The sequence below is a fragment of the Myiozetetes cayanensis genome, unplaced genomic scaffold (assembly GCF_022539395.1).
Source record: "Myiozetetes cayanensis isolate MyiCay16 unplaced genomic scaffold, myiCay2020 scf14, whole genome shotgun sequence".
Lineage (NCBI taxonomy): Eukaryota > Metazoa > Chordata > Aves > Passeriformes > Tyrannidae > Myiozetetes > Myiozetetes cayanensis.
The window spans coordinates 17,402,449-17,423,696 of NW_026087048.1; the positions used below are offsets into that span (position 1 = coordinate 17,402,449).

The window sequence follows — 21,248 nt, forward strand, 5'->3', positions numbered from 1 at the left end:
AAATTGTCTGCAAGGTTGGGCTTAAAGCTCTGCTTTAAATGAGGAACTGGTTAAGGACTGATGAGATTTGGCAACTATTATTTTTAGTAATTTCGCCCATAAATCAGCCTGTTAAGATGAAGCTTTGAAAATACAACAGGAGAACTTCATTATTTGATAATTTATAGGGCTGTATGCAGCATACTCCACCTTGGGAACAGTTACTTTGGCACACACCAATCTTTCTGGATAATCTGCATTACATCAGTGTCCTCAGGAATGTAAGACTGTGATTGAAGCAAATCCTAGATACAAATTATATGGTGTAACTCGTATTAGGAGAGACACCAGAACAAAGAGGTGGCTTTGTCATCAAGCAGATTAATATGTGAACAGTGGCTACTGTATCTTCATTTAAATGCTGGAGAGATTTGCAAGAGGAAAGCAGCCCACACAGAAAAATCCATTGTTAGCCATTGTTATTACTCCCAGAAATAACAGAAAGTTTAGTGTGAACTTCAGAATGTCACTGAACTGCTACAAAACCGTTCTTCTGGTTCACACTGCAGTGAAGGACGGACTCTGAGGTAAAGGAAAAATTATCCCATGGCTGGAAGTCCCAGTTTCTGGGTATTGTACCTTCACATCCCATCCCTGTACACACCAAAATCAGGAGTGAGAAAGTCAACAGGGCTCACCCCCATCACCAAACTTCCCAGAAAAAGTGCTTTGAACCAAGATCTCGGGGGAGAAGCCAAGGAAATCAGGCTGCCCTGCCTCCCTCCCAGCCATGGCCAGCACAGCCTCGGGATTATTTTAGGGATAAGCATCATCAGGGCATGTCAGTCTGTCAGCCTCCAGGACCCTTCCCACCCTGCTCCTTTTGCTGGGTGCTGTTTGCTGCAGTGGAGTGAGAATTATGTCTCTGTTGTCCAAACAGTTGTGATGATTCTCACTTGCTGTCAGCTTGAGAATAAACCCTCCCTCAGCACCTGAACACTTCCAGCCATGGGATAGCTCGTTTGGAAGGAAACAATTTCACTGGAGAGCCATGGATAGATTTCAAAGCCTCCTACTATTGCTGTGAAGTTGGGATTTCTAACTTGCATGTGCTGCTTAAACCCTTATAAATTGATATATATATATATATATATATAAACTTATAACCCTCAGAGTTAGCCCTAGGGCTCTGTTTTCTCATCATGTAAATGTAAACCCTATTGATACAAAAAGGCTTTTTTTTTGGTGTGGGCTAGAGATGCTTGTAGCCAGCACTCCAGCACTGCTGTTCACATTTCTTTGAAGTAAGTGCTGGACAAGCAGCATATGCAGTAAAAAGCCAGCTTTTCCACTACCTTAAAAAGAAAAATTGCCAGCAAAGATGTACTCCATCTTTCCCAAAATGATAATTACAACAACTGACACATCTCACCTTATTAAGTTCTGCCATTTAAAAAAAAAAGAAAAAAAATCCAAATATCTTTAGTCCTTCTCTTGAATCAAAAGCAAATTAAAATCTTTATGTGGCTGAGAAAAATGAAGAGACAGATGCAGGTCTGAGTATTCTGGGCAGAAGATAAACCAGGTCCCCAACAGGCACAAGTCAAAGAGCTGTCCTTCATTTCTAGGTGCCCTGAACAGTGGCAGGGTGACAGGGATGGACTTCAGAACAACTCTGTGTTTGTTTCTGAAAAATTATGTCACAGAAATAGGTACAGGGCAAGCTGCCAGTCAAAAGAAAACCTCAGTCTAAACAGTGCATTCAGCTGGGCTGCTGTGTATGTGATGTTCAGCATCATAAATAAAGGCTTCTGACCTCCTCTCCAACAGGAAAAGGGAATCCATTTCCAGTTGGATCACCCTGGATCACAGGTGGTAAGATCTGAACTGCTGGACCTTCTATGAGGCACTTTGAACATTCCACCATCGTGTCCCAGCAGGGTGTCAGAACCTCTGGGACATTAAAGTTGGGTGAAAAAAAAGAAATAGGCCTGGTTCTTTTTGCTGGGTTAATGAAAATTTGGCTGCCTTTCATGCAGGTTCTCTATAAGAAAAGGATCTGTACTTTTATCTCTGTAAAAGGGTTTGAAGTTTATCCATGGCTTTTGATACCAATTTTCCCCACCTAATCCAACCAAGAAGACAAGGAACCAACACCAAAGGATGTCACCAACACCCAGTGCCACTGCAAACAGCATTCAAGTATCTTACACGAGAAACACTTGGGAACAGCCTTTGCCTTTGCCATCACACATGTGGAAACCTTCTTACAATGACTATTGGTTACTGAGAAACAGAAAGGGGTGGGCAGGGGTTTAGTTCAGGTCACAGGGCTCGACATCATCATCTGCAATCCCAGAATTTCTCTTCTGAAATAATAAATTGGGGTGTTGGCCTTGACTTGGCCAGGATGGCAGCAGGGTCGTGGGGATTTGCAATCATTTACACATCCAACCTCGGATCTGTTACCACAGAATATTGTGGACCCTCCTTTGCCCCAGCTTCTGTCAAATGTTTGCATACGTTTGCTTAACTGTCAATTTGAAGAAAAAAGGCCATTTTTTCTTGAATAACCTCCTGTTCACTTGTGATACCCCAGACCCAGCCCTGGAGCTCTGCCCACTGCACGAGCTTCAAAGAGTTCACCTGAGGACCTGATCCTGCAAACCAGCCGTGTGTGAACAGGAACTGATGGGAGTAAACATTAAATTTAATCACCTTTCAAATTAAACTAAAAAAAACAAAAATAAAATCAAAGCATCTAATAAATGTTTATGAGATTATAACTGCAAGAAACCCAATAAGCCAGTTAAGGCTCCAACTGTTCTGTTCCTACAGCCTTGCAAAGTCACCACCCTTGAGCAGCCTGTCGAGTTGGAAACGGGTGCAACCTCCTGGCAGTGACCCAGAAATCTCTTAGTTATCTGCACAGGATGTTTTGTGGACTCATTGGAAAAGCTAACAGATAATTACTCTTCAGGAGCATGTAAGAAGTTCATGAAAGCTCCACAATCTGCTACAGAAATGGAGAACAGGTGGGTTTTTTTCAATAGAAACGTGAAAATTTTCCCACCGTCTGCATCAAATGTAAATGCCTTGACAAAAGCAGGTGGAAAACGACTGGGACAGAAGAGTCAAAGGCACTGATGGAAGACAGAACTGAGTGTGTGTTTAAAGAGGATCTTTATGTGCTTTGTGGAACTGAGTCCTGGAGTAGCACATGTTGAATGTGGCAATTCTGTAGCTATTGCACGTGAAATAATTTTTTTTCTGGACAATTCCCTCCTCTTGGAGCAGCTTGCAAGTTCTGAAGGTGGCTTTCCCTGCCTTTGGCTGATTAGGATGTGTGATAACAGGTTTCTCAGAAATGCAATAGAGAAATCCTGGAACAAAGACTAATTCAAACACCAAGCTGTACATACATTAATGTTTAACAAGAGAAGGGAAAGTCTTAACTCCAAGTGGAAGCTCCTGTATCCTACACTGGATACTACTGCTGGCAGGCAATCAGTAAAAACATTCAGGGGGGAGAGCTCTTTCCTTTAGCTGAGATATCCTGATTATAACATGACTCATGTACCACATGCAACGTGCATCATTCTGAGCTCCCAAAGAGCTCCAAGACGGAGCTGAAATCCAAGCTCCCTCCCACCGGAGAAGACAGTGAGATTTTGTCTCTTACTTAAAATCATCAGCACCAGCAGCACTGAAAATGAGAAACACAACTTCATCCTGAGTTTCACGCAGAGGCAATGCCTGGTGTGTGGATAAGAAGCAGGCAGGGCATCCCACCTGAAGTGAGATGGGTTTTGCTTTGTGTTTGCTGTGTGTGCACCAGAGCAGATGAGCCCAGGGCTATCCGAGGAGAGCTGGTACCAGCACTCTGAACCCCCTCTGAGGGTTTACTCACCCATCCCCTTGGTGTGGTTGAAGTCTCCTTTCACCACCTTGCAGGTTTTGCCATCTCCACTGCAGATCCCACAGCGATCCTCCTTGGCAGCCGAGCCGATGATGCCATCGCAGCCGATTTTCTGGTGACAACAACCACAGGACCCCGTTATTTTGTGTGCAAGGTTAGAGCAGCTCTAAGAGCTGAGGTCAACACTAAGATCTGACATCTGACTGCAAACCTGAACGGGAAGAAAACACTGTGAGTCAGGGCAGCACTTGGTTGGAACGGTGGTGAGTTGGTGATTCCCTTCTCTGACACTCAGAGTACAAACTCTGATTCAGATTGAACTGGAGAGAGTCTCACAAACACTGGTTATTCCAGATACCATCACACATTTCATTCTGTCCCACTCCAGCTTCCTTCAAACTCAACAGATTATAACAGGTTCAAGTTTGTAAAGTGATTTCCACCTGAGGAGCTCGAAGACACCCCAGAGAAATGGACCACAGAGGGAAGAGAAAACGTGATTTCCTCACATGAGAATTAACCCAAGGAATAAAAATCCTGGTTGTAGCCCTTCAATGCACAAAAATTCAGAGTAATTAAAATTCCACCAAATGAGTTTTGGAGGGGGATCTTAACAGGAAGGGTAACACTCAGTTCTCTTTACACTTCTGCAATACCTGAAAAAAGATCTCATTAATCAGATGGCTCAAAATACCTGCAGTGCAAGAGCAGTTCAATGGAAGCAGGTCAGGTTCATCTTTGGCCAATTCATACCATGAAATAGCTTATACAATTATGAAATTTTCCAGGTGCTCGCATTGTACAGACATTCAATTGTAAAATAAATAATAAATGCTAACAATTTCACTTAATTTTAAATGGTATTTTCATCATTTTGTCCACCTACCTAAACTTTTTCTAATAAAAACCTGAAACTTTGCTTCCACAGATGGGAATTCCTAAAACAGTCCCAGTATTCTCCCTGTAGCTATCGGGATTATCACCTTAATCTTCCTTATTCACAAAGCATTTACAGGTTACGATGGCGAACATTCCACATCTGTAGATCTGGATGTTGACAAGACTTGTTGTCATTAATCTACATAAATTGTATTCTGTCCACGTAAGACCCTCTAAATAATCAGCAGTTCACCCTTTAATCATGAATTTCTCCTGAAATAAGAGCTGCCATTATACAACTTATTAGTGGAGACTGCAGTATTAAAAAATGAGTTAAAAGTTTTCTTCTGTGCAGATATAAACAGTTCCTTGGCAAATGAATTAGCAGGACTGTCACTAATAAGACTTATTTGAAGAGGGCTGTTGGGTCTCTCCCCTCTTTGCCTCGCCATAATGGAGCCAGAGGAAAGTTGGAGAGATATCTTAGGGAACGATCAAAACAACAAACATTTTGAAAAATAGGGGAAAGCAGGGAAATATTACGAGGCCGTGGGTTGTTTACCCGAGCCCGTCTGCGTGTAAGCAAAGTGATCCGCAGCTGAACTCCAACATTCCCCTTCTTTCAGGAGGCACTGGCCACTGCCCGAGTCCAGATGTGCTTCAGGGATCAAAGGCTGCCAGTGCTCAGACGTGTGCTGAGCAGAGCTTGTCTGGGTAAATCATTAGAGGCAGCCACACGCTGAGAGAGGCTGATCATCCTCAGCACCGAGCAGGGAAATGCTGCTCATTAACCAGCACCGCACGTACGTGGGGGCAAAAAAAACCCTCCAGAAATGGGAGTTGGAAAAGGTGGGAAGAAGAAGAGCGTGGAGTTCCTGGCAGTTGCAATTCTCAAGTCTGAACTTCACACCCGTGTCCAACAAATAATTTTGGGATATTGAACGTGATTCTGCCCCCAGAACAGGAGGATGTCCCAGCAGTTCTCCTTCCAGGAAAATTGGGATGATTTATTAACGGGGTTGCTGAAAGGCAGCTGGAAAGCAATGCCTGCCTGCCACCCTGCTGAGATCCTGGAAAGGCTGGGTTTCATTTCAGGCTCTGGTGCTATCTTTTCTTGGGCTGCATTGTTATTAGCACTATGTGAGCACACACATGAATAAAGGGAATATAATGAGTGTTGAACCGCACTTATTCCCAGTGCTCCAGGAGGAGTCTGCAGGGCTCGAACGGAGGCAGGGGAAGAATGGGGAGTCAGCAATCACATGCTCTGCATTTACACTGGAGCTTCCCAGATAATGGGAACCAGTGCAAGCCAGCAAAGCCTTGGGAAGAATGAATCCCCCCTCCTCTGACACTGGGGTACCAGACAAGCCCTCTCCTCCCACATCCACTTGGTCACCGACGCTCTTGGACTTGGGAGACTCTCTCCGAGGGCATGGAAAGAGCATCCACTGAATCCACAGAGTACAACTCCCAAAACCTTTGCTGTTTTTTTACCTTTCACCTTCATCCTGATTCCCTGTGAGTGAAGGAACTGGGAATGGCTCTTGCAGCCTTCCCTTCAATGGCATCACCTCTCCCATTCGCAGGGATTGATTTTCTTCAATCCATTTTGAGGACTGAAGCCCCCAGCAGACCCAGGCCAGGAAATGGCTTCTTACAGAGGAAAATCTTTCAGAGAACATAACACTTTTCTTTCTTGGCTTCAAGATGAAAATTGGTGCATTCTTGATGCTTTATGGGGGAAAAATACCTTGGAAGCACTTTAGTGTTGTCTCCATAAATATCAGAGCCCATTTCCCTCTCCCCAAACCTTCCAATCATTTCCAAACTGAAAGTGCATTTAACAACAGCACATTTAATAACAGTACATCATGAAACAGCTTTGCTTAAGATCTGACAACGGATTCCAAAAGCTGCAAAGTCATTTAGAACCACATTACAGTGACCACCTCAGTCACTCAGATCCTTCGAGGACTTCCCACGTGGAAAACACGGCCACTCCTAAAACAAGGGAAAGAGAGGGGGCTGGGAGGGCAAAACACAGTGGGCATCACCCTCCTGGGAGGAAAACACCTGCCAGTCCCTGTGCTGTTAATTGAGAGAGACAGTCAGGTTTCTCCAAGGTGTGAGAGCCTCTGAGATTCCAGCACTGGGTGGAAAAATTGGAGCCTCACCAACCTATCGAGTCTGTCCATCATCAGCTTCTCACCGACATTACTCTGTTTGTGTTTCACTGTCAATCATTAAATACAGAGCTGTCCTCAACCTGCTGAAAGCTTTCCAAAAAGTGAGGGCTTAATTAACCACGTGCAAGGGGGAAATTCCAAGTTCCCCTGCTCAAAAGTCAAGTTTTCATAGTGCAGAAAGAATCCCTTAAAACCCAGACAGTTCAAGGGAGTTGTTTGATCTTTGCCACCTCTCACTTGCTCTGTGCTGCTCCCTGAACAGTCCAGTGCCAACCAAGGTAAGAGGATTTACCAAATTAAGAAGCAGAAAGGGGAAGCTTCACATCCTGAAGAAAGAAAGACCTTTTAAGTAACATCCTGGGTGTTTTCTGACCCAAGAGGTATCCGTGAGTCCATGGACCAGCCCATGCAGTAAGAGCTGGATACTTTCAGTTCCATCAGCCTTGAGTGGACTGGTGAGGAGGGAAGCAGTTTTAAAACATGGGAATGCTGGCAAGAAACACAAAGATAAGTCTTTTGGGGATTCAAGAGCTCAGCATGGACAGTCAGAAATGTGTCCACAGGTTTCTAATCCATCCTCAATCCAGGCAGTCTCCTGCTCTGACACCACACTCTGGAACTATTCATTGACCTATGAATTGGCAGGTAACTGCACATTTGCTGAGCCAAAGGGCTGAAATTAATTCTCCTTAAGCTGCTATCTCAGTCCACCCTTCCTTCTCTCCCTCTCCCTTCTTTTCATTTTTATAATTAAAACATCTGAAAGTACTGCTTGTTGGGTGGTATTTCCAGCTTCAGTCATTGCTGGCTCCAGCATAGGAAAACTCCTCTTCTCTTCTGAATACAGATCACTTGGATTCTTCTGTGTGAACCATTTTCTGTATTGCTTGGCTATTTTTTAATGATATTTTTATTTGTATTTTCAATGGCTGTGCAAGAGCTCAATTGATACAGCCTGTGTGAGTATGTTTTGCTACATAAACACAATTATTTTTTGTTATATACACCCACCCTGTGTAAGAAATGACATTGTAGGCTCACAAAACTGTAATGCTTCCCATATGCTGAACTGACTAGCTGTCTCAATGGATCAAATATAAATATTGATGCAACATGTGCCATTTTACACAATTAATCATGCACAGAGCATGCTGGTTGTGACAGATTCACCCACAGCGCCAATTCTTTTTGTCCATAATATCCAGTGTCCATTGACACCTCCAGGGATGGACCACATGAAACAGGAATTCCATATGAGAGCAACTGAAATTCAGCTCTGAGGGGAAGAGGATTCTTATTTTTCTGTTTTAAGCACTTTTGCCCTTGTGGAGGGTTGTGAGGGGTTGTACAGGAGGTGAGTCCTGGTCCCTAATCAAACAGTTCATCTCTGAGCTACTTCTAGTTCTGTTACACATGAAATTCAGGGTGATGGATTGGAGTCCATGTGGAATTCAGCTCAGGAAATATCCTCCTGTCATTTCCCAAGCCTTCAGATTTCCTGTGAGTCAGAGCAGCTCTGTTGGAACAGGAGCTGGACACTCCTATTTTAAATCAGCATTATCTCATCTGCTTTGGATCTGCAGTGACACCTGAGCACTGACTGTGCTTGGATCCCTCAGCAGCTCCTGGGGTTCTGGAAACAACAATTCTTGATAACCACTTATTCACATACAGAAATTGAAAGTTTTGTGTCAAAGCCCCTGTGAGAACATGCAAATAATGCCAAGCTTTTTCCCATCCCAGGAACTCCTTTGCTTCTGTCCTATTATATGCTTTTCGTGGGATAACATGGAAGAAAAATAAGGGCAAGCAGCATGTTTTACTTTTTCTCACACCCCACTGTAAAGTACATTCAAAAACTAGTTTTGTCTTGGTTTTGTCTCGACACCTGACTCACCAAAAGCCCTGACACTCTTTTTAGCCCTCAGATTACAGGGCTACAGACCCAGAAATGGGGAAAAAAAAAAAAAAAAAAGGCAATTACACAACAGGTTCCTGTAGTTCAGACAATCCTTCTGGATTTTGTGCACATAAACTAAATAATTTATCAAAGCACAATGCTAAGCCAAGTTGTTGTATGGAGACGAGCTACCCAGTCTGGAACATCTTGTACCACAGTTTGTAGTGCAGGAATATGAATAATACATGGAAAACACTCCAGTGAGGAGACAAAGCCAGAACTGGATGCATCAATCAAGCGCAAAAAGTGGGTACTGAGTGTGCAGAAAACTTGTTTGCCAGCAGCAGGTCCAGCAGACCACTTCAATTTCTCCTCTGCCACCTGTGGCCTTCAGCTGCCCCTCTGCCTATCCAATCTGCAGAAACTATGTTTGAAAATCTGTCCATTTTCCAATTTATGCTCCCCCTTCACACTGTATGACAATCAGTTAAAGGAGGTGTGATCTGACAAAACATCAATGAGAAAACCACAGACAGAGCCAAAACATCTTCACCTCTTCAACTGCTAAATCAGAGCAAAGACTGCCCTTGATCTCCAGCCCAGTCCTGCTATAAAAGCAGGTCTCTCTTCTCAAAGAGACCTTAGATGACACCCTCAAGTAGACTCTGTAGCCCCCACTGGAAAGTTCTCATGCTATCATGAGTCTCAGACTAACCCTCCTTCGAGAAGAGCCAGCACAAAGCCCTGTGCGTCACCACACTCAGCTGGGCAGCTGCTCCTCTCCTCACACCACTGCCCTGGCACATCTGACACTTTTTTTTAGCTCTGCTTCTGCCTCAGTTTTGTGCCAACCTCAGCAGCACAGAGTGAAGGTCTGTAAGAGCTCAGAAAGCGCTCTGAGCGTTCCCTCGTGGCACACCCAACGGTCCTGAGGGAGAACAAAACCCTCAGGGAATCCTCTCTCTGCTACAGATTTTCTGTGGCTGAAAAAATCTCTGGAGAAAATAAATTCTCCTTTCCAGAAGAATTCAAGAAGGAAATGTCAAAGCCCTGCATCAACACTGAACAGGGGTTCTGGTCTGCTCAGGAGGTGGTAAAGGATAAGTGCACTCCAAATGTTCAACCTCAAAATCAACTCTAATAAATAAGGACAGGACAAAATCGAATGAAGAGTTTATGATTCATATAAAAAAAGCAAGGAGTAAGTGTATATAAATCAACAAGTCTGGTTGATTTAGGAACTCCTATGCTAAATTTAGGGCTGACTTTGCTCTCTGCTGCTTCTATGCTCGATCAAAGTAATAACCAAGTTTACTCACTCCAGCTGCCTTCAGGTGTAAGGGATAAATACAGGGATGCTGCTGCTTTTGATGATTTTATTTCAGAGATAGCAAGGCTGACACCAAAAGGCTTCATTCACACTGTTTAAATCTGAGCTCAGCTCATGGCTTCAAAATGAAACTGTAATAACTTCACAAAGCACAGCTGAAGGAAACCTCTCTTCCCTTAGAGCCCAAATGCAGCATTTGGAGGCTTCAAAGAATCTGTTCCTGCTTTCCTTCTCAAACCCCTCCTCTCCCTGCAGCAGCTTTTCCTCTGCCATGTTCATCTACATCCATTCATCACCCAGCAATGATGCATGAGTTCCATTTAGGAGCATCTAATGAAGGGAAAAGATCTATTACATTTCCTAGACTAAACGTTCACAGGCAATGGTTACTGCTAATTTGTCTGTCACGCTGACAACGTGTCATTCCTGCCTTTAAGAGTCTTTAGCTGGAGGGATGACATAAGAAAATAAATAACAGTAATACCACCCTCTGATTTCAGCACTTCTTCTCTCCTCCAGGCCCCCTGCAATGCTTGTTGCCAGGCTTTGTCTGTGCTGGGTGAAGAAATAAGGAGGAGAGTAATTAAAGGGATATGCCAATTAAATTGGTTTAACAGGCAGCTGGTTAGACAGGGATCTGTGGCAAATGGGGCACATGTGGCAAATCTCAGCACTGCACTGCGTGGAAGGCAGAAGAACATTTATAACTCATGTTATAAATGAGCTCCCAAGGCTTTCAAATCTGCTCGGCTTCAGCTGATCATTTCACATCCTTCCTCAGCCAGATGCAGATGGACTGAATGTTCTGGGCTGTCAGCACCTCCCTGCACAGTCCCAGGCAGTTGCCCCCGACTCAGGGTGCAATTTGCTGTTCGTGCTGCACCTCCAAGGCTCTGTGCTCCTCAAGGAATTCATCTGGAGGGAGCTGCTGCTCCTGCCTGCAAGAAGCAGACACTGCCATGCTGTGTCATTTCCCATCTGTAGCTGCTCTGAACTGCTGGGGCAGCAACACTGGCCAGCCCAGAGGAATGGTCAGTGGTACACAGCTGCAGGTGCACAGCTGGCCCCACTAGAAAAGGTTATTAATGGGGTTTTTTTCAGTTTTTTTTCAGACACAGCTGAAAACAGAGAAAAATTGAGGAACTTGAGATGCACCATGAAGCTGGCTCTGTGCAAAGCACTTTGAATTACAAAGGACCAAACTTGTACTGGCTCCCCAGACTCTTGCTGTTCAAATTAGAAAGGCTGAATTAAAAATGTCTCCTCAGCAGCATTTGACAGGAAACAGTGGGAAGTGTCTCCTGCAGCAGTGCAGAATTCAATCCAAAGATTTGTCACTTCTCTCTTTGCATTGCTATTAGTAAAGCTGCTTTATACCCCCAAAGCCTCTCTTACACCCAGGTGAATATTGTGCTCATCCATCTCCCTGCCTGGAAGGCTCCAAGCAATAAACATTGGCAGCTCTTAGTCCCTGCTCACAGAAATCAGAAACAAAGCCAGATTTGGTGTGCCCTGTACAAAGAGGAACTCCTACCACAGGATACAAATCTAGATGAGGAGAAGCTCAGAAGAAGAAGTGCCAGGAATAATCCAGCACTGACAAGGTTGCAGTAGCCAAGTGAACTGCCTTTCACATCACTCTCGTGTGTGCAGCAAACTCTGAACATGAGCTACGTGATTAGGAGAGAGAAAACCCACCAAGTGTCTGCCCTGTCACAGTGCCTGTGACAAATGACCCGAATCCAACTGCAGCACATCACTAGGAACACCCACAAATGACTTCCTGTCATTTATGATCTTTAAATAAACATTTTCTCCTCTCCCTTCCCTTGTCCAAACCTTAAATCTCCAGTTAGGATGGGTCTAACAACTCCATTACATTTTCAAGGGAGCTGTAAGACCAGCTCTAAGAGGTGCCCTCCCCAAGCATTCAATGTTCTGTCTGAATGCTCAGCAAAACAGAAGAGTTTGATTGCAAAGATCTCCCACACCTGATTTTGGTTCTGTATGTAAATTAATTAGAGAGGAATAATCACTGCAATGGTTACAGGCCCTCACACCTTCACTCTAAGGAAAAGGGAGCCAAATCTGAAGACTCTGAAGAATCCTCTTCATTTCCATCCTTGACTTGTCAGACCAGAGGCAGAAGGAAAAAGCACGTTCAGGGTTTGGCCAGTCCACCCAGGGACAACCAAGGGGACATTGACTGTCCCACCTGCAGGACAGCAGAAGGAAACCTCCCCTACATTCTCTCTGGTTTGCTCTTTATGTGACCCCAGCAAGACAACACAGAGGAGAGGCAAAAACCCCTGGCTCTGTCTGTGCTCTTCATCCCTAGCTGGAGTCCATTCTCTAGTGTGCAGCTTTAAATCTCATTTTGTGGGAGAAAGGGACCCTTTTTATCACTGCAAGGGCAACAGGCCTTTCAAACAGCTTTGATGGGCCCCTCCAGTAACTCACCTTGGCACTACAGAATAACAGTCAACAAAAATCACACAGGGGAAGCTGCTGGCTCGAGCAGCTGCAGGAGCCAAGGGGCAACTGGTATTGAAAAGCTTCCTCAGTCTTTCCAGGCAGGAACCAGGTGGACCTGAAAAGCATCACGATTCTGGCAACCTACCACATGTAACAGGGCAGTGACAATTTGTAATCCAGTTTGCAGCTCCAGTGTTTTAAGCAGTGATTCCTTTAATAGCCAAAAAGGAGCAGTTAAGCAGGCCAAGATTTCCACGCCCATCTGCTCCCCTCACAGAAGTCCCTTCCCACCCAAGCCATTTGATGACTACACGCAAGCAAATGTGATCACTGAACATTCCCAGCTGTTCAGCAGTAATATCATAACTGGGGCATTTCAATTCTTAGCCCAACACTCGGGACTGAGGAGCACTTGTAGTGGGTCTGATACAACAGGGTTGTGCTCTCACCTCAGAGACAGCCCCCCAGCCCCCCACAGAGAGGCTGCCCCAGGCTGTGCCTGACAGTGGAAATAAAACAAGAGAAGGTTACTCCACCTGGCACTTGCCATGCACACAGAGGTCGGTCTCGTAGGGCCCACAGGGAGTCCCATCCAGGACTCTGTCTGTCACCAGCACGGGAGAATCCTTCCCCAGGGGAGAGCAGAACAGCTCACATGGCTTATCTGGAAAAGGAAACACAACAACTGGCTTTAGGAACAGCACAGAGAAGTGTTTGAGGCAATGGGGATGCATTGTCTGTGTGAATGGATTTGAGTGTCTCATCTTCGAAGGAACATCAGCCTGTCAGTTTAGGCCTGGCATTTTACCACTTCAAAATATCAATATTCAAAGGGTTACACTGGAGAGATTGGGCTTTTAAGGTACAGAAAACCATGCAGTCAATGCACATTCAACAGTCTGAGAAGAATGATCAAGTGACTGTGTGAGTGTCTCAGGCTCCAGCCAGTGATTTCAGAAGAACAAGGTCTCCACTCCATTTCTCCTCCTGACAGACCAACTTCTTGCATCAGTGTGCCAGTAAGAACTCTTAGATACCTACATTTAAAGCATTCTTGCATTCATATTACTTACTATATTCTTAAACTGCTATTTGTGGCCCTACAAACATTCCTGGCAGCAAACTATGCTGCTAGAACAGCTAGAGAAAGAACCCCCAAATAGCTGGAAATACATCAGGAGAGAAAAGTTGCATCTTTCATCCTTGCTAATGACAATCATTATATATGGGAAAGCTACTATTATGTTTAGCTAGAGAAGGAGTTAAGTAAAAAAAGCCTTTTCAAACATTTGTATTATTAACTGGCAGCATTCAGCAGTGTCAGGGTTTGCTGACTGCCTCTGCCATATGTTTAAGTAACAGATATTTAGGCAATATAATGTTTTTCCTCTGGAGCTGATTCTGCTACTCATGGACTTCATCCAAAGAAGGATCTACAGACCCTCAGCAACCCAATAGTTCCTGACTGGAAATGGAGACGGGAATGAAACAGCTCACCCCTGGAAAAATCTTGGAGAGTTTTCTGTGACTGAAACGAGTCAGGGAAGTAGCTCTGTATTGTGCATTCACCCAGCAAAACTGTTCAGGAAGTGGGGCAGAGGGGAACAACGAGCAAAATCAGCCTGTCTCCTGGGGCACTTGAAGGAATTGTGCTCTTGGGGGGTCTGCTGTGGGAACTGAAGCGCTGCCTGTGCTCTTGTCCTGGTATCAGACCTCATCTGTCAGTGCTGGCACAGGAAAGGGCTCATCCAGTGTCTGGTCTTCTGGTGTCAGTTCCAACACCACCCTCCTAAAGGACGTCTTTGGGATGACCAAGTGAGACCAGCCTGGTGTGCTTTTCAGCAGAGTGCAGGGAAAGATGTTTATTCCTCCAGAAAGGACATTATTTCATGTCCCACCAACATCTGGTTGAACAGCAGATGAACAGCGAGACCCAGCAAAGGAAGCATTAAAGGAATGTAGGTAGGATAGTCAACCATGCTGACATGCCCCAAATTGACAGACATCAAAAATGTCCCAGGGAACCCATCTTTTTTCAGTTCCAAACTAACTTGAACTTTGTGATGTTTAAATTCCCAAATCCCTGCCTGTTCACACCGGGAATCATCAGGTTAAGGCACTTCTCTCTCAGCACTGCAAAAAGAGGAGCAAAGAACTGACAGCTCTGTTAAGAAGGCTCAAAGAGCAGCAGGGCAGCACCCAGAACAACTCACTGTAATTAGTCTTTCAGCTGTAGCTTAGGGGGACATTTTCTAACCTTCTCACCAACGAATGGGAGTCCCGTAGATGAAACCGAGAAGCTGCAGTGAAAAGAACAGCAAAGAATTCCAGAGGAAGATGAAAAAACTCACCATCAACGATGACAGCTGTCAGGAGGCTTTTCTTCTTGTTGCTGTACCTGTCATGGGCCTGGCACTGCTGGTCCCTGAAGCTTGGCACCCCTTTGGGGCAGGGTAAGTTCTCACACACCGTGTGCTCCACGCTGGCTCCACGGCAGTTCTTCCCACCTGGCCCTGGGCTATGGCAGGAAAGACAAACCCAGGTCAGCACCAAACACCCAAGGCAGAGGCAGCAACCCAGAATATTTCACCTTTCTCCTCCCACCATTGGCTTTGCCTCTGCCTCAAACACTCGGAACAAAGTCTGCTCAGCACGTGCCCTCTAAGGTTGTCTTCAGCAGTTTGAAATTAAGATAACACAGAAGCAGCAACAACCTGCACTGTAAACAGAAAAACACCTCAGCAGCAGATAATCTCCCCCCATGAAAACCACTCTATCTTACACGTTTGTTTTCTAAACATGCAGGAGAGGCCACCACTCCAACATCTGGGATTAAGCACCTGCAAAACTTATTTGTTCTTATTTATGAATCCCCAGAGAAGAAGAAGAAAACTCAAACTCTCAACAATAGCCTGCATTTTCTTTGCAAAATAAACCAATGCACAAACAAAAAAACCAAGTCTTGGCCATCCTAACAGATGATTTCTTTAGCTACTTGCTGACACTCTCCTGAATCTGTCACATACCCATCTCTCCCCAGCTGTAAGCAGCAAAGATGGACAAGGTCATGTTCTTACTTTTCTTTAACAGATGGCTATAAAAAGCAACTCCAGCCAAATTCCTGCTTCACTTCATTTGTGTGGGTTCATCCTCATGTCCCTTGCACCTTTCCAAACGCTGAGGCCCAGAGTTTGGGCATTGGAAAAGAATCCGAAGGGAGAGGTCTCTGTGAGCCCAGGCCCTGAGCCCCGTGTGCTGTGAGCTCAGGCACTGCCTGGGATTCCCAACAAACAGAGTAATTCCAGCCCACCCTGGCACGTGCCTGAGACAGGGACTGTGTGAGATCTCCTGGGAGTGGTTTTCTCTTCAACCCCCCTGTCCAACAGGAGTCCAAAGCCCAGACAAGAGCACGAGGCAGCACAACTCCAAAGGCTGCACATGCACGGTGGCTCATGACACAATCCCCACAACCATGTGGAGGCAGTGCATGTAACCGCTCAAAGAAATTACAGAGAGGAAAAACCAAATCAAACAGTGAAGCAACTGGTTGAAAAATACTGATAGTCCCACAGGCTCAAGAGTCAGCTGGCAGGAGTAGAGATTCCTGTTAAAAAAAAAAAACACACAACATCCCAAGACCAAATATATATAAAATAAAAGATAAATCCCTCAGCCAGTATTTTTGGAGAGTGAATAAACCAGCTGCAGGAGTGGGCTGATGCCAGGAATCTGAAGCAAAAGATCACGTGTGTATCCCCAGCCAAGAATGTATATGAGCAAGAGAAGTTTAAAATCAGCGTGCAGTGTTGGAGGGAGCATTTCCTGTGATTTAGGGAACGATGATGAATGGATTAAGGCTTGGTCAGCACTGCAGCTGACAGCAAAGCAACCAGTTCAGGTCCTTGTTCAGGAAAATCAGCTGGTAAGAATCAAACCTGGACATTACAGACATTCAACTGCAGCTCGGTGTTATATAAGGAGAGGAATAAACAAAAATACCCCTTTCACATGAACACAGGTCAACAGCAGCCAGTGGGAGCCTATCCATCATCCAGGCATGCCTTCAAAGGGACTGTGCTGCTAGCCAGAATCTCAGCCCCAATTTAAAAAGCAAAGCTTCCTGGGATTTTTCTGTGGAGGAAACCCCAAAATCTGAATAAAATTCGAGGTACAGCACTTAGAGGGCTGCTCCCAAGACTGGGAGAACTTATAATGCACATAAACAGTGGGGGCAGTTAAATGGCACCATGGCAACCTGTTCAGGCCTCCCATATGAGAAGGAGACTTTCAGATGGGCCTCAGCTGACCTGATGGATGAAGGACAACACACAGGAGATAACAACACTTCCATTTTCTCCTGACTCAGAAAAAATCCAAGCAGAGAGCATAGAGATTATTTGTAGTCACTGTTCAAGAGCTGAACAGCACCCATGGCACTCTGTGAGTGTGAAAACTTTCCTTTTCTCTTATGCAGCACTTCCTGACATACAGAATAACTCCAGGTGCTTTGCCAACACAGCTCTGGGACACTGTGAGGAGCAGTGTCAGCCACTCTTCCGCTTCCCAAGCCCAGAGCCAGCACTCCCTGCAAAGCTGATCTCTGAGACACCCACTCAGTGTGGTCTGTAGAGCCAGATCAGCCCCCTTCATTCACTGCAGTGCTGGAAGGGAAACACAGCACCACCTTTTCTGCCAGACTACATATTTTCAGTTCAATTTTATCTACGTTTGAATCACTGCAATGGGGCCACTTCCAGTGGAGAGAACCCCGCTGAAGGGAGGACTTACGGGGGGTTGTCGCATTTCCTCTGCCGGAAGCGCACGCCGGTGCCGCAGGTGCGGCTGCACATGCTCCACTGGCTCCACACGCTCCAGTCCCCATCCACGTGCTCGGGGATGGGAGTCTTGCTGACACACTCCCCAGCTCGGCACCACTGCAAGGGAACTGTGTTAGCACAGCCTGGGAGGAAGCCCCAGTCCTGCAAACATTCCCGCTCGGGTGGACTTGAGAGGGTGTCGGAGGGGTTCCCACAAGCCCGGGTTTGAGTTTCCAGGGGTTCAAGGTGAGAGGGAGGTGGCAGAAGGAGAAGGGGAGGGGGTGAAACATAGAAATTGAAGTGTCACTCTCAACAAACCCCTGAAGGCAGTTCTGTCATTAAAAAATACAATCAGAGAATTGAGGCTCTTGCTTTAAAAAGCAGATTATTACCTCAGTGCAAAGACTTAAAGCCCCACTATTCACAGAAACCGAGTCCAAGAAATTACACCCCAAAGCAATGCCTTCATCAGCACCATTCCCAGGATATACCAAATAATTGAAGTATTTTGGTCCTAACTTGGCTAAAGCCCCAAAACCCTTTGATTCCAATAGGTTGTGCTGGCTCCTGACCAAGCAGCAAACTTGGCCTGTCCAGGATGTGACACTGCTAAGAGAGTCACCAAAAACTCAGATCTAAAAACCTTTTGTCTCAGTTTCCTGGACCCAGCTTTTTCCAGGACCCAGCTTTTCTTTTCACTGTTTATTTGCAAGCAAAGAAAAATTCTTTAACCTTTGATTTCAGCAACAAGCTTTTTAATTCTACCCCTTCTTACCTCCCCAACCATACAATACACAAAAAATATTAGAGTTCAAAACCAGTTAAGTGGTGGGTGGCAGTCACCAAACCAGTCAAGTTCCACAATATATTCAGCAAATTGTACCTCTGAAATAATGGAACATCACTGAATTTGAGCTCAAACATTTTGAGCTACTATTAGAAACTATAAAGCTTTTAAGTGGCTTCTTTTTCTTTCCCCACCTTTCTCCACTCCTCAAATGTTCTGCACCCTTTCCACCTCAAATACAGCCCAGAACACAACTAGCTCAGCTCACACTGAAAAACACCTCCCTGAGGAAAGCCCAGTATCAGCTCTGAGCAGAGGTGACAGCAGAGGTGACAGCAGGGAGTGGCCTCAGCAGCGAGCCCTGGGCTTCTCCTGCAGTCTGTAGAGTGCCTTGACCACAACATCCTCACCACTGAAACCTCCAGAAGCTCCTGAAATTCAGGAAGACTTAACCCAACCCAGCTGCTAATTGAGCAGTTTCTCTAACAGAATCAGCAGAAAATACAGGTTTATGGTAAATGCAGAACATCTTGGAAAGGTTATTCCAATGGTGGAAAGCCAGCAGTGCTGCTGAGCAGTTTGATTACCTTGTCTGCGCCACACTCGGTGCCATCCAGAGGGGGGTCCAACTTGGTTTTACAGGAGGTGTCTCCTTCCACCAGGCACCAGAGCCCAGCACACATCAAATGCTGCAATCACAAAGCAAGGGGGGGGGCAGTTATGACTTTTGAAACTTCAAAGCTCAGCAGACTTTGTCAAGTGAATCCAGAGGCATCCACTTGGTTTGGGAGCAATTATTTTTTAAGGCTCGACTGGCATTAAGTGGTGGGGCTGGAAACATGAAAGAGATTGATGGATGCCACCGACAGGAACCTTCCCAAACCAAGAAGTGTGTGTTTTTTAAGTAGATTTCTTTTCACAAGAATAAATCTGGTTCCTTAAAAAAGGCCAAGTTGGGTGCTTTGGAACTACGCCACTTGCTTAGATGTCCGAGATGCTTAATTAGTCCTGTTTTTTAAAAAAGATACTCAATTAACACCTGGTGGTAGCAATAATGAGCCAGCAATGCCCCTTGGGGGAAGGGGCAAGGAGGAAAGGGAGTGCAGGGATGTTAGTGCTGACCACAACTCTGGGATCTGCCAGATCGACACATTCTCAGAATCTGAGCAAAAGAACCAGCAAAAGGGGCCTTTGTGGCATCAACACTTTCCACAGCATCCACCGTGCTTTGCATTCCATGGAAGTGGATGATTTCAGTACAGTGCTGCATAGCTGAGTATCAAAAAAAAAAAAAGAAAGAAAAAGTTACATTTCTTTCCACTATTGTTCACATTTCAATGTAATGGTAAAAAGATGAGAAGCCTGACTCCAGTGCCAGCTGGTCTTGTCAAGATTTATTGCACCTCATTAAATAGTTGAGTCAACACACTTCAACCTTATGGGTTCTTTCCCAGTGTAATGTAAGAGGCTGTGGGGGCATGTGTGTGTTTTGTGTACAGGCATGTTGGTATGTCTGTATAAAACTGATCATGTCCATATAAAAGAGATCTGTACAAGAGAGGGTGCAGACCAGATAAATCCCAGTCCCAGTGATGATGTAGAACATACTGAAACAAAACAGTTACCCCAGCAGTATCTGCATCCTGCTTTATTTCCACATTTCTTTTCTGGAAAGAGGATTTTGCACTATTTAAACCCAAAATCTGGAAGGCAGACGGCACAATCCAGCGACATCTGCATTAACCACAACACAGAAAGCCACTGTCACACAAACAAACAAGCACCAGCAAATACACCAGGGAAGCCTGAACCAATGAATTTCCAAGACATTTTCCCTGAACTAAGAGAGCATATGGGAAAATATCAGGCTTTAGTAATTTTGACTAAGTGACTGTGACTAATTAGTGGTTTACCCACAGCTCTGAAAGCACTTAAGCACCAATTAGCCATAAGGACATCACACAGTGTTTTATGGATAGGTACAGTGAGGCACAAGCACTGGCAAGGCAGAGATTTCAGAGCTTGCTGAGAAATCCTTTGGTCCACACCAGAACTCCCAGATTCTCAAAACCCAGCCTTCTGGAGAGGACTAAAATCCAAAGGTACACCAATTAACTGCCCAAAGGTTCTACAGAAAGAACACTAATCCAGACAACAAACCACAGTGTGAAAGCACCACCAGCAAGGCCTCCTTCCAAACTGTGGCTGGGGAATATCAGTGTGTAAAATGAAGGGAAGCTTTGGAGATCAAGGATGCAGGCAGCAAGTATTTCCACTTTTCCAAGCCTCAGTCCCTCTCTTTCTTAAAATCACAAATTCAGAGCAGAATGTGAGGAGAAACACTCCAGCCTGATCTCCTGAATGACTCAGACAAAAATCCTGCCCCCAGAAGGAAAACTTCTTTTTTCTTCTGTTTTCTCTCAGAAAGACATCCTGGCTGAAGATGTACTGGAATTCCCTACATCCCTAAAGAAGTTGTCCTGGACACACAGGAGCACCATTGCTAAATAGCTGTGGCAAGGCCAGTGTTTGTAAAGCTTCAGCTTCAAGCCCCTGGATCACAAACTGCGTGTAAATTGGGGTTAAATTCCCCTCTCTGATGCAAAACTGGGAAGAGGAAGGGGGTGATGATGGAAATAAAAGTCATAAAAACGAAGCAGCTTTTTGTGCAATTTCAGTTAGCAAGCAGAACTCCTCCAGAGCCCAGGAAAACACGGAAGGTGATAAAGCCAGCTGACATTCCCAGGTATGAGCCACGGTGTGGGGATGCAATGGGCAGAGACCACCTCAAAAAGTGTGTCTGTACCTGCAGAACTCCAGGACTTGGCCCAGACTATGAATTATGAATACAGAGGGTGCAAATATTTACATACATGTGTGTTTGTGTATATATAAATGCATATATGTGTGTGTGTGCTTATATATATATATATATTTCTGTGTATACACACACAGAATTACAGGGAAATAAAG

General features: G+C 45.0%; 1 protein-coding gene across 1 annotated transcript in view; it reads right to left on the minus strand.

Moving 5' to 3' along the window:
• Positions 1–21,248, minus strand: part of ADAMTS17 (ADAM metallopeptidase with thrombospondin type 1 motif 17) — a 157,601-nt gene that overhangs the window by 50,438 nt on the left and 85,915 nt on the right. The window contains exons 13-17 of the mRNA XM_050309744.1: positions 18,863–18,964; positions 17,460–17,605; positions 15,023–15,189; positions 13,208–13,335; positions 3,890–4,010 (exon numbers count right to left, since the gene is read on the minus strand). Coding sequence (XP_050165701.1) covers positions 3,890–4,010; positions 13,208–13,335; positions 15,023–15,189; positions 17,460–17,605; positions 18,863–18,964 — 664 coding nt within the window. The remainder of the gene's footprint in view (positions 1–3,889; positions 4,011–13,207; positions 13,336–15,022; positions 15,190–17,459; positions 17,606–18,862; positions 18,965–21,248) is intronic.